The sequence below is a fragment of the Dermacentor silvarum genome, chromosome 1 (genome assembly GCF_013339745.2).
Source record: "Dermacentor silvarum isolate Dsil-2018 chromosome 1, BIME_Dsil_1.4, whole genome shotgun sequence".
NCBI lineage: Eukaryota > Metazoa > Arthropoda > Arachnida > Ixodida > Ixodidae > Dermacentor > Dermacentor silvarum.
The window spans coordinates 141,065,136-141,078,631 of record NC_051154.1 but is presented as its reverse complement, the minus strand read 5'-3'; the positions used below and the strand labels follow the sequence as shown (position 1 = coordinate 141,078,631).

General features: G+C 46.9%; 1 protein-coding gene across 1 annotated transcript in view; it reads left to right on the top strand.

Moving 5' to 3' along the window:
* LOC119436151 (trithorax group protein osa-like) overlaps positions 1–2,635 on the top strand; it is a 53,849-nt gene extending 51,214 nt beyond the window's left edge. The window contains exons 8-9 of the mRNA XM_049655731.1: positions 2,155–2,243; positions 2,329–2,635. Coding sequence (XP_049511688.1) covers positions 2,155–2,243; positions 2,329–2,520 — 281 coding nt within the window. The 3' untranslated portion in view covers positions 2,521–2,635. The remainder of the gene's footprint in view (positions 1–2,154; positions 2,244–2,328) is intronic.
* The last annotated feature ends 10,861 nt before the right edge of the window (positions 2,636–13,496 follow it).

Sequence of the window (13,496 nt, the reverse complement as noted above, 5' to 3'; positions counted from 1 at the left end):
CACTGTTGCTATTGCCAGCAGTATGTTTTATTGCATCATCCTATTCTTAATGAAGTTTTATTTCTCATAGTGCACACTATATATAGTCATTATAATTATTTTAATAGCTATACAAATTACGCCATTTACAGCAACAGATATTTAGGCCTTTTTAAGTCATGGAATACTTAACATCAGCACTCTGTTATCCACTTCATTCAGAATTCCTAGACAACACATCATCACATGTAATGGCGCCCTTTTGTCATATGTGGCCCTTGTGTCATTAAACACCACTCATCATCAGAATATACGGTGTTGGTTTTAGAGAGTACCATATTTATTAGAATATAAGGCGAGGGTTTTCCCTAGAATTTTTAGTCTTGAAGACACCCCCCACCTTATACGCTAACTTTGCCTTTAGGTGTGGCTTCACGGCAGCGTGAATTTCGCCTTACAGTGTAGCTTTACAGTAGCGCGTGCCGTGGTGCCGTGACGCCACACCTAAAGGCAAAATTCGCATATAACCCGCACTCCGCGTGTTGAAGCTGCCCCGCCCCCCCCCCCCCCCCCCGCCCCCTTTCCTTTTATTTCATGGTCGCCAGTTTGCATTTTGGCTGTGTTAGAAATTCAGTATTTCAGAAGATCCCCGCCAACTCTTGATAATCCGTCGGCTACTCTGTATCGCCTTGTATTGGTATGCATACTCGTCTTTTTTCTAGGGTCCCCCCAATTGCACTCTCGCCTTATAATCATGACCGCCTTATAATCGAATAAATACGGTAGTTGGCTGTGCCACAGGGAAGCCAAAATCACTTTCCAAATTTTAAGCATACAAAAATGTGATCAGTAGCTACATATACAAAAATGAGCAATTTCCTGCTCTTTACACTGCCCCTTCCCCCATCTTAGAAAGCAATCTTGTTTCCTGGAGTGCAAATGTAGCGGAGGGTCTCCTCTAAAAGTGCAAAGTTGCAATAGTCGGTGCATCTACGACGACTGTAGCCACACTATTGTTCACTCCTGTCCGATGCTCTGTGTAGTGCAGCAACTCATGTTTCCTGTACTAGTTAAGCTCAGGACTACAGGTTTTTTAATGGAAGAACCATCGTACTGGACAGGTGTTCACGCTAATGTCTGAGAGTGTAACGCAAAAACATCTTTGCCTAATATGTCATCGTTATTGCCTGTGTCGATGGTGGAGAAGAAAGAAAAAAAGTTAATAAAATATGGCCTATGCAATCTGCTTGGCACTTTTCTTGGGAAGTCTGCTTTACTAATGTCAATGAGCATCTAGCCAGGTCAATGGGACAAGTGGTCAACTCCAATGTGTGCTAAGCTCGGGGGCACGGGATTCAATCCCGGCTGCGGCGGCTCTATTTTGATAGGGGAGAAATGCAAAAACGCCCATGTACCGTGCAGTGAGTGCATGTAAAAAACCCCAGGTGGTCAAAATTTATCCGGAGCCCCCCACTACAGCATGCCGTGTAATCATATCGTGGTTCTGGCACAAAAAAACCCTGAATTTAGATTAATTTATTCCAATGGTATTGCAAGCACAATCCTATATGAGTAACCTAGACGATGTTTTTGTTGCAACAAGAAAGGCTGGTCCTTGTTACCAGGACGTCGCTTGAATTTAATTTCCTATCCAGCACGTCTTGGATTATATGCAGCACTGTAGTGGACTACTGAAATAGGTATGAACTTGAGCCACTTTTGCCAGGGAATAACCATCCATATCCGAAAGTAATAACGATAATGTATAGACACTTTTCATAATTTGCAAGTACGCTTCTCTGCAGTGCAACATTTGCCTCATTAATGGCATAACAGGTCATTGTTTAGGTGAAGATGAAGTGCAAACTGCACACACTGGGGCTTGTCCCTTGTGCATTTTCTCAAGAGAGCCACATCTACACTTTCCATGTGTAATGCAAGCAAACTATGCATGTGCACGCTGTTTGCAAAGTCACCACGCCACCATTAGTTGGGCAAACTGCCTTGCAAAAAGCTAGCTTTACAATTTTGAAAATGGTCATTAGCCCATTATTTCCTTCCAGGCTGCTTTATTTTTTTTTTAAAGGAATGTAAGTGTCAGGTCTTGAAACCTACTCTGTATAAAAAGCCAAAAACCATGGCCTCACTGTGCCACAGGTAACTTCGCTTGTGCAGAGTCGGGCGGTCCTTCTACAGGGGGGACACCTGCAGCAGCTGTCGAGGAAAAGTCCATGGAGACAGAAGAATCCGAAGAACCCAAGAAGGTAGGCCACACCTAATTGGTTGGTGGCGAGTACTTTGTGCTGTGCTCTTCAACCCGTTGAAGCTTCAGTGACGGCCATTGTGCAGGATGAGGCAGAGTTCGAGGACGAGATAATTCGGGACCCCGAGTTCCTCCTGTATGTCCTCGGAAACCTCCCTGGTGTGGATTCCCAGAGTGAGACTGTCCGCAACGCAGTTCGAGAGGTCACCCAGAGAGACAGGGCCAAGAAGGATAAGGGTGCCCTAGACAAGGGCAAGTCAAGCAAGGATAAGCAGTAGCCCGCACTGTCTACTTGACTTGGCCCTGCCTTTCTGCAGCCGTCTTTTTTTTTTTTTTCTACCACTAGCAGTTTAAGACAACACCTATGAAAATAATAAAGGCATGCTTCCCATTACTTGCGGGATGTGTGATCCTACTCTTTTTCCGCTGCAGCTGTACAAGCATCATATGTAGCACGAAAGTCATTTAATATTCAAAATCGTTTGTACACTGGGAATTGCCATGGTTGGCTATGCATTTCGAATTTGATTTTCAGAAAACTACTAGAGATATCCTCAGGGGCTTTCTTGGTAAAGAGTTTGATTGTTGGAATGGCTGAATTAACCCTCCCCATCTTCTAGTTTTTATTTTTTGGTGAGGGGGAGGGGAGGGATGTGGGAAGCCAGCGCCACCAGCTCGGCCGAGGAGCGCGTTGCAATGAACGTGAAAGTATCACTCGGTGTTCTCCCCATGGTGGGCGGCAGTGGAAATGCCGCCTAGAGCACTGCACGGGCCTGATTTATCGGTCCGGGCCCGCTTTATGAAGCCCGAGCCCGGTCCGAGCATTCATTACTAAGCTTAACCAGGATCCGCGTTTGCATGTCTAGGGGCGGTATTCTGTAAGTCTACCTATATATTGGACTGTCCATTTTGGCGACCGTTGATTCGCTGCTGCTTGACGTGCAGGAAGGTGCCAGCCAGTCTCCTTCCTGCACGTCAAGCAGCAGCGAATCAACGGTCGCCGAAATGGACAGTACAGAATACCGCCCCAGGTCCGGCCTGTAAGTAAAGAAAAAAAAAAAATATATATATATATATATATATATATATATATATATATATTACTGATTGTACCATATTTCAGCCTTGCCTTCTCAAGGTCTAATCAGCTGCAGTATATAAGCAATAAAATACCTAAATCTTCGTTTTCCCCAGCACTGGCCCATTGCTGGCAGTGGCCTCATGCCCGAGCCTGGACCGGGCCCGAGGCTTCAAGCCCGTGCAGTGCTCTAATGCCGCCCACCACTCCGGTTGACCGATCGAAATTTCTGATTTTGGGTGTACGTTTATCCCGCGGGGAAATAATATAAAGAAAAGTGACGTAGAAGTTGAACGCATTGCACTTTTCTGGTGCGCCGTCGACGAAAAATTAGGGCGTCAGCAGATGCAATCACACCGCGGTCAGGCGATATTGCTGCAGCCTCTCTATACATATACACAAGAGATAATTAAGAGAAAACCTTCCTCCCCGTCGCAAAGCGCGCGACCTTCCGTACCATGTTCCGTACACTTAGAGTGTACTAGAACCCCAATCTAGTACACTCTAGTACACTCAACGCCGCCATGTTGGAACCAGCATAAAGCGACCTGAGCTAGAGCAACGCCTCCTAAATAAACTCTTTATAGGAGGCGTTGGCTACAGTGAGTACACTGTCAGGACAAAAGGGAACAGAAGACGTAAGCCCAAGAGCTGGTGGGATGAGGAGGTTAAGAAGGCCATAGAGAAACGTCGGGAAGCATCCAGGGAACACAGATATTCAAAGCAGAGGGGTGAACCAGAAGCTGATGTAGGCAGAAAATGGAATAACTTGTTAAACTGTAGAAGGGAAGCATCCCATTTGATCAATGAGAAGATCGGAAGAAAGGGGAGCCAATGGTTGTCAGAAGTAAACAAAAAGGATAGAAAAGCAGCCAAGAAATTTTGGAAACATCTCAACTCCTTGAGTAATAAGACTAGCCTAGAGCAGAGGTTTATAGTTACAGCTCAAGGTGTTCGACTAGAGCATGTTAGAGCCTCTGCATGTTAGACAATGATGACAGAAAAATTTAAAGAACGAAACATAGCATGTGCTCAATCAGGTGAGGATAGACTAGTTAGTGCAGTGGCTCCACTGGCACAAAGCGAGTGGGAAAGGGCAGAGAAGAGGGTTCCTAGTAGCACGTGGACAGGTCCTGATGGCATCCCAATTATGTTGATAAAGACATTGGGCCCAAAATCTAAGAAAGCATTAAGAGAGGCAGTGAGCAAAATGATAATGGACGGTAAAGCCCCCGACAGGTGGAGACTGAGCAGGATGAGCATGATATATAAGGGAAAGGGGGACAAAGCCCACATAAACAACTACCGTCCCATAACAGTGACGTCAGTGGTTTACAGGGTGGTGATGCAGATTATAAAGGACAGACTGCAGGCATGGGTGGAGAGCGAGGAGGTGCTGGGGGAACTACAAAATGGGTTCCGGAAACAAAGAAGGTTAGAAGATAATCTGTTCTCAATGACACAGTGTATTGAAATAGCAGAAAAGGAACACAGGCCCCTATGGCTTGCATTTCTGGATATCAAGGGAGCCTATGACAGTGTAATCCAAAAGGATTTGTGGGACATACTGGGCACCCTAGATGTGGAAGATGGAGTAAGAAATCTTTTAAAAGATATCTTTAAAAGTAACAAGGTGCTTATAAAATGGGAAAACAAGGTATCTAGGCCTATAGAGATACAGCAGGGGCTTAGGCAGGGGTGCCCTCTGTCACCTCTGTTGTTCATGCTGTATTTACAAGGATTAGAGAAAAAATTAGAGAGGAGCGGACTTGGCTTCAACCTTTCCTATTTCAAGCAAGGAGAATGGATTAAACAGTCATTACCAGGACTGATGTATGCGGATGACATTGTACTTATGGCTGACAGCAAGGAAGACTTGCAGAGATTATTGGACATCTGTGGTAAAGAGGGAGATAGCTTAGGTTTGAAGTTTAGTAAAGAAAAATCGGCAGTCATGACTTTTAATGGGCAGCGAGCATAGGATACAGGAGGTTACGCTGGAGGTGGTGGATAAGTACAAATATCTTGGGAGTGTGGATAAACAATGGGGCTGAGTACCTAACGGAACATGAAAAATATGTGACGGCTAAAGGTAGCAGAAATGCAGCTGTGATGAAAAATAGGGCACTGCGGAATTACAATAGGTACGAAGTGGTGAGAGGGATTTGGAAAGGGGTGATGGTCCCTAGTTTGACTTTCGGCAATGCGGTCCTGTGCATGAGATCAGAGGTTCGAGCAAGGTTGGAAGTTAAGCATCGAGGGGTAGGTAGGCTGGCTCTGGGAGCACACGGAAATACACCAAATCAGGGGGTACAGGGTGACATGGGATGGATGTCATTCGAGGGCAGGGAAGCCAGCAGCAAGATATAATTTGAGGAGCGATTGAGAGAAATGGCAGAAAAGCGGTGGGCAAGGAGAGTATTCAGTTATTTGTACATGAGGAATTTTGATACAAAATGGAGGAAGCTGACCAGAAAACTGTCAATCAAATATTTGGACTGCAGGAGGGGTGCAAACCAGGAAACAGCGGTTAAGAGAAAGGTTAAGGAAACAGAGAGGGGTCTGTGGAAAACAGGGATGCAGACGAAATCAGCACTGGGAACATACCGAACTTTCAAGCAAGAAATTGCCAAAGAAAATATCTACGATAATTCTAGGGGAAGCTCTTTGTTGTTTGAAGCCAGGACGGGAGTATTTCAGACTAAGATGTACCGAGTCAAGTACCAAGGTATAGACACGTTGTGCTGTGCGTGTGGAGAAGAAGAGGAAACGGCTGAACACCTCATACTTTTCTGTAAAGGGCTTAACCCTACAGTGCAAAGCAACGGGGCTGATTTTTTCAAAGCATTGGGGTTTAGAGACAGTGAAGGCAAAATAGACTTTAAGCGGGTAGAAATAACCAAACAGAGGTTATCTGATTGGTGGATAAAATCAAGGCAGAGGTGAAATTTCACCCACCACAAAGTACAAAATATGTTAGTCATGGCTAGGTGGCGCATGCCACCGCCCGGTTTAAAGGGTTCAGCCTCATCCATCCATCCATCCATCGATCCACTCTACCTGAGCTTCAGACAGCCACAGCGCCGTATTTCGCCGTGCAGAAGTATCGCAGTAATAGTAAGTAATAGTAATAGCGTCGTGTTTTTGTTACTGCTGCCACGCCGACACAGGAAGCATTGGCTGACGCAGATTGAATCACCGGCGCGTGTTTTACGCGCATTATGAGAGCGGCGAGCTGTGCACAGTGGCTAGAATGGGGAAGTGTGACGAGTGGCACGCTGCACGAGCACATCACACATTACTCTCTCGCACCCACTGCTCCTCGGAGAAATCCAATTTTGATGTGCTCGTGAAATTCCCTAGTCAAGTCGACCAGTTGAACAGGCGAAGTGAAACTCGCTGTGCATATTTTATTGCGATAGCAATTATATGGACACTTCAACCGGATTTCTGCCGTCGCCGTCGCCGTGAGGTTTCCTATAGACGAGAAAACGATCGCCTGAAGGCGCTGCTGCGCCTCCTGACAGCGCCCCCAATGTGGAAATTTCAAGCAGCACGGTCGCTCCGCGGTGCAGTCTCCGCTTTGTTTACATTGTTTTGCCCGCGCTTTCCTTCGCTGCTCGTGCTCACGGCGCTCCGTTTTCGAAGGCGGCAGATCGTGTGCTTGCTGAACAGCGATGCAAAGACTGCAGTGCGATTTCAAGACGGTTGCCGACGCCAACAGTTTTTTTCGTGGCAGCAACCTCAAGAAAGGGGACCGTCTGCTTCCACACGTGTGTGGTGTTGAAAAATTGTGGGCGGTGATGTGACAGTGAAAGCCAAGTGCGTGTCGGAGGTGTCCAACAAGATTGTATACGACATCGAGTTAGAGGTACACACCGAGTTCAGTCATTTAGTCACTTTTATTTCTCTATGGTGCAGTCACAAAGCGGTCATGCATGCTTGCAGAGATGTGCAGAGACGGTGACGATTGCGGTTCGTTTCGTTGGTCGCTGGGCGCGCACACACGGCTGCTCTCAATTTGGCTCCCAGGGAGTGGCATCAGCACTGTCGGAACAGAAAGAACACATGCATTAGGCACCAATAAGCCAATAAAATTAATTAACGATGTAAGTACTACATATGTGCATAATGCCTTATATCATGCTGTATAAATATTTAATGTATATCATGCCTTATTCAATGCTAGAGTCATGGCAACTCATTGCATTATTGAGCAAGGTATCTTTTCACTGGTCATGAGAAATCACTCTTACAAACTGCTCCGCGAAATGAACCCAGGTCACGGTAACCAGCAATTACCTTGGGACCAGCAGCACGAGCGCAAGAATTAGCGATACATGCCTCACCAAAGCAAATCTAGTTTCTCGTCGGGCGAATGCCCCGCCGCAGCAAAAGCAAGCTCACACCGATGGCCGGCTACTACACGAAACGATTCTTGGCGGGAAGAGTGAAGCAGGAAGAATGTGCAAGGTGGCAATTACTTTAAAACATGCTTGGATATTGTGAACCCAGAAAGCATGGCCAAGCAACAAACATAACGCGCGCGTCTCGGGCAGCTGCTTTGCGATCTGCCGCTTACCGACGCATGCGATGACCGTAGCTTGCATTAAATACGGATTGCCACCACACAAAAGACAAGTAACGTGCGGCCCTATTTGTTGCCTGTACAACTAGGAATTTAAGTTGCAGCGTTTGGAAAAAGGATATAATTATCTTGAGCCAGTCTTTGCCTATCGCGAGTGAACTAACAGTACAATCAATTAAATTCGTAGGTTTTACGTGCCAAAAGCACAATATCATTATGAGGCACGCTGTAATCGAGGGTCTCAGGAATAAATTTGACCACCGGGGGTTCTTTAACGTGCACAAAAATCAAAGTACATGGCAAGAACTGTATTCTTGCATTTCGCCTCCATCGAAATGCGGCCGCCGTGGCCGGGAATCGAGCTCGCGTCGTCTAGCTTAGCGCCGCTACACGTATGCATTTACCGCTAACACAGCGGATTTCACTGTACGATTCAACTACGCGACACGTTTTAATAAACGGCCATGCGCTAAATACAGGGACATTACTATTGCGTTTTTATCGAGCGGCCGTGATATTGCACGCGACTGCGAAAGTACGTGACTTACTTGACTCGGCGCACTGCAGTTATCCACGCTTGTCGTCTGTCCTTCTCATACCACCTCTCCGGAATTCTGTAGAACTTCACGGGCGGCTTTCGACTTTTCGAGGCTCTTGTGGCAATCAACAACACAGCAGTATGGCGTGCCACCTTTCCTGGTTGATGAGGTCGCGCTCGCCGTCACGAAAACAATGCACGCGGTCGCTCGCGCCGTAGAGAACACGGGCGCGCGCTGGCCCGGCGGCGACCTCCCAGTCAAAAAAATCAATTGACTCCAATTGGCTTTTCCAATAGGAATCAACTGGGACCAATAGGAACCAATTGGAAAATGCTTACTTCCAACCGGTTACGATTGGATCAGAGGAGAAACGTATTGGAGTTGCCAATTGAAATGAACTGGACCCAATTGGAACCGATTGGAAAATCCCTAGTTCCAACTGGTTACGATTGAGTCAAAGTGAAACCAATTAAGTCCGATTGGACTTGCCAATTGGAATCAACTGGCCCCATTGGGAAATCCTTACCTCCAATTGGTTATGATTGAGTCAGGGATGGAATCAATTGAGTCCAATTGGACTTGCCAGTTTGATCCAGCTAGGCCCACCTTACATTCCCAACTGAGTCTAATTGGACTAGCAATAGGTCGAATAAACTAACTAGAATGTAACCAACTGGGAAATAATACTTTTAGATTATGAACCCATTCAAGCAAACTGGTATGAGTTATAGCTATATATGCATGCAGTACTAAGGCTATAGCAAATCTGTTTCTGACAGCTGGAATCCTATTTAGGTTTGCTTTGTGGGGTATATATGTGTATTGGTATTGCCCACTGGTGCAATTGGCCATTCTAACCAATTGGTTTCAAACCAATTGGCACCCATTGGGTACAATTGGTCACTCCAACAAAAACCAATTGGTCACATTCCAGTTGGTTCAATTGGTCCAGTTATGTACTAATTTACGATTGGAAATTTTCCAATTGGTACCAATTGGAAATTTCCCAATTGGAGTCAATTGCTTTTAGTGTCGAAGCTTCGACACTTCCATTCTTCCGCCAGGGGAGTGGGCGGCGCTAGTGCCGCGCAGGCAAACTTTAGGTTGCCTCGTCTATAGACCTTTTCACAAACCGACGTTTGAGCAGCGCCATTGGCCGACACGAGCGACGTCTAGCATCGCCGCCATTTTGGACTGTGCGCCTTGCGAGAGCAGGCCGGCCGCACTTCGGTTGTGTGATCTTCGCCGCGCATTATTTCGATTGTTTTCTTCCGCTTCGCTTGTCTTGTGCCGCTTGACTTGTTAAATGTTTCACGTGCTCGCTTGAGCACTCAGTGTAGTGTGCCATGGCAACAGCAAGCCCAGCCAGTGGATGTGGTGTTTCTAGCTTCGTCGGTAGCGGCGGCAGCCGCGTCTGCTTCGTCGAGACCTGGCGTGCTAATCAGCGGTATATTTCATTGTTATTGCTGGGCACATGTGACCGTATCGTCGATTGAATCTGATCACCATTACGTTTCGCGATTGAGGGTTGCCTCATTTAGCGAAATCAGGCGCGTACGTAGCTGTCGGGCAATGCTTATACACTTTTCCAGCGGCACTCTCGAACCAGCGAGCCGCAAGCCGATTTTTGCCGCCTGGTGACGAGAGTAGCAAGCTTGTGGGCAACGCCTCCTTCCTCTGGGCTGTTGCTGGAGCGTGTTCCCCGTTCACGTTATGTGGTGGCTCTTCAATGCGTGCGCTGTTTTGCTGTTTTTGTGAAACATTGAAATGTCGTTCAAGAACAGTCTATCAACAGGGCATCACTGCGTTGTTTACGGCTGCAGTTATAACCAGAAGAAGAGGAACGCTGCAAGAAAAGAGCTCTGTGGCACGCACAACGCGTTGCAAGAGGTGTGCGGATGCAACGTGTATTTGCTGCATCGGTTTCCCGCTGACGCCGATTTGAAAAGACAGTGGGTCGCCGCAGTCAACAGAAAAGATTTTGTGCCGTTGCCTTCATCACGTGTATGTTCTGCGCATTTTGTTGACGGCAAGCGCACCGATCTAAACCCCGTGCCGATGATTCGCCTGGTCAATGCGGTGGACCAACAACTTGCCGACCCAACCGCTCTGGAGATAGTTGTAGGATTCCAGCGACCTGTAATTCTTCACAGCCTGCAGGTCGCATGCCTTGGAATTCAACAAGTAAAAAATTATGTCGGGGGCTCTCACAGCAGGCCACTCTCGCATGACGTCCAGCCATCTCTTCACCATGCAAGGATGGTCATAACTGCGGCCGCCTAAAAAAAAAAGTTAGCAAAAGGGTTATTGGTTTCCTCGGATGGGTAACAATTAGCGTGAGTAAATTATTTTTTACCGAAAGTGGAAAATAATTAAGTCAAGGAGAGCAACGACACCTGATGTAATTATGAGATTGTATTCGAGAAAACCATGATATGTGGCACAACCTAGTGGGGAACACCAGATTAATTTTAACCACCAAACTGTGGATACGCGTGTGTTCTCGCATTTCGCCCACTTCAACTTGTGGTAGGCGTGGCCTATAATTGAACCCGCGTGTACGATCTCAGCAGCGCGACAGCCTACCTTCTAAGCCTTCTAAGATACTACGGCTGCTCACAACGATAAGTCCACAATATGCCATCAATTACTGCATAATTCTCGCACGGACACACCGACAGCGATTTTGCTCCATCCGGATCTATGCATTCACGATCCGTCAATCGAGACTGCAGGCAGTCGCATGCCTTCCCTAGGCACCGAGCCAACACCACCCAGGAAAGTCTAGGTGGTGATGACTGAGCTTAAGTAGTTCGACCCAGATTGTAGGCGCCCATGCAATTAATCATTTTTGATGTCAACAAAAAATATGTAGGCGCATATCAGCCTCATGCGACAGCATATCACGACGAGTCAATAGCGAGGTTTCTCGATTAGCTTCAACGGACCACCGACTTTTACCACGTTGAAAAGCAGGACAAGCACGACGTCAATGCAGTACAGCTACAGCGAACTGCTGGCACGAAGAAACTGCGAGCGATAGCTTTCAAGTGCAGCGCTAGTGCGGTGCCACATTTACTGCAGCTAGGTGAACAATTTTCCGACAGCGGCACGGCAGCGTTGTAGTGGCATTTGACGAGCAAAAAGTGCTACTTCATCGGGCTCGCTGTGAGAATTGTCACTATAGCGTTGTTGTGAACATTAACGCGGTGAATTAAATCAGAAACATGTTGAGTGAACTTACCTCCCAAGTCCACGGGCTCCTTAGACGAAACACCGGCCATCGGAACGTAACCGCGGCCGTGGAGCGCGCACCACTCATGCACAGACACCACAAATTGCGAAGCACTCGATGCCGACCGTCCTGTTAGTGAGGTAAGCTCAGAGGTTCACAAACAAACCGAACTAACGTCTCCGCAAAGCTTACACAAAACGAACACGAGAACTTGAGGACGTACGATGAGACGAATGTACGCGTATCGACGGAAAGACCGGAGAGCAAACAGCCCAAGATGGGTCCGCCGCAAGATGTCGCTAGCGGTGAGCTATCTGGCGCTATGGCGGCGTCCAGGAAGGCTACAGTGAAAAGGGGTATAGAACCAGGTGCCGGCGGCCTGATGACGCGTGTCAGTGGTTGGTAGATATGCGGTGGTTACTCCATACGCTTCCGACGCAACTGAACAGCTCAATCATGCAAAATTTATTGGATCTGGTGCGGTGCAGGGTGCTTATAACCAAATGTCAAAGCATAAAGCATGGCGATCGAGCAGCGCGGTACCTGCAGCGAACCGACGCGCGGCAGTGATCACAGATGCCAGCGCGACTGATACAGCCCAGGTGCTAGATTTTTATTTTTAGTATTTATTTATTTATACATACTGTCAATCCCAATAGGGATTATAACAGGACTTAATTGTTATAAAGATATATTTGTTTACCTATTTTTTACGTTTGTTTACCTGGAATGGCTTTTCTTTCGAATGTCTGAATTTGGAACAAGCTTCGCTCACGGTGAACCTTAACGTAGATCGTGCGCGAAGTTTGTATTCAAGATATCGCGTACGGCAAGAATTGGTCGTGTGCGCTATCTCTGAATTAAGCGAAATAAGCCAATAATATTGCAGTGTTAGGGCCATCTCTGCTCTTTCTCATTTCCCTTACACCGTCTCACTGTGCTATGTGCATAATAAAGTAATGTCGAGTCTTAACAATTGTCGAATAAATACATATGCATATGATTGTAAACCACTACTGACCGTGAGTGAAAAGCGCTTAGTGGTCAGCGAAGCAGTCCCTGCACGCACGTAAGTATTTCACTTGATCGACTGTGCGAATTAATTTTTTTCGTTACTGTTATTCTTGCAAGAATGATGCTATTGTCCGCGTACCCATGTGAATACCGTTTTTTTTTACGTTCTTACTTGCGCGGGCTCATTTAGCGCGTTTCTACGCCACGCACAGTTAGCGCATTACGGTTCCTGAACTCTAACACTGGCGCTAGGCCGCACTGATGAGGTTGACGTACACGTTCGTTTTTGCATTCTCTTGCTGCCCAAGCACATAGACAACGCTCAAAGATGGGTGAGCTTGATGCAGCACCACACTGTTGAAGTTAATTACCTGTATGGGCAGGGCCGCGTAGGGTGCGTGTGAACGCAGAGACAATGTTTTGGTGGACACAGGGTCTGCATACATCTTCCATGGGACACGATTTTTCCAGATCGTTGCGAAGTGTATTTACCGACGAGTTCTCTCGCAGAGTGCTCCAGTTTGTCTTATACCGGTGTCACACGGCCACTTTTGATAGCGATCGAGACCGATCTGGATCGGAATGTTCGACCGCGATTGGCTCCCTTCCGCAGATTGAGCAAAGGAGCCAATCACGACCAAGAAATTCGACCCATATCGGGCTCGATCGCGATCAAAAGTGTGCCGTGTGACCCCCGTATTAGGCACTGGAATGAAGTCGTGTTTGAAAGAATAACAAATGTAGCCTCTGCCACTACATACGAGAAAATATTGCATCGAAGAGCTGACAATTCTCGCAAC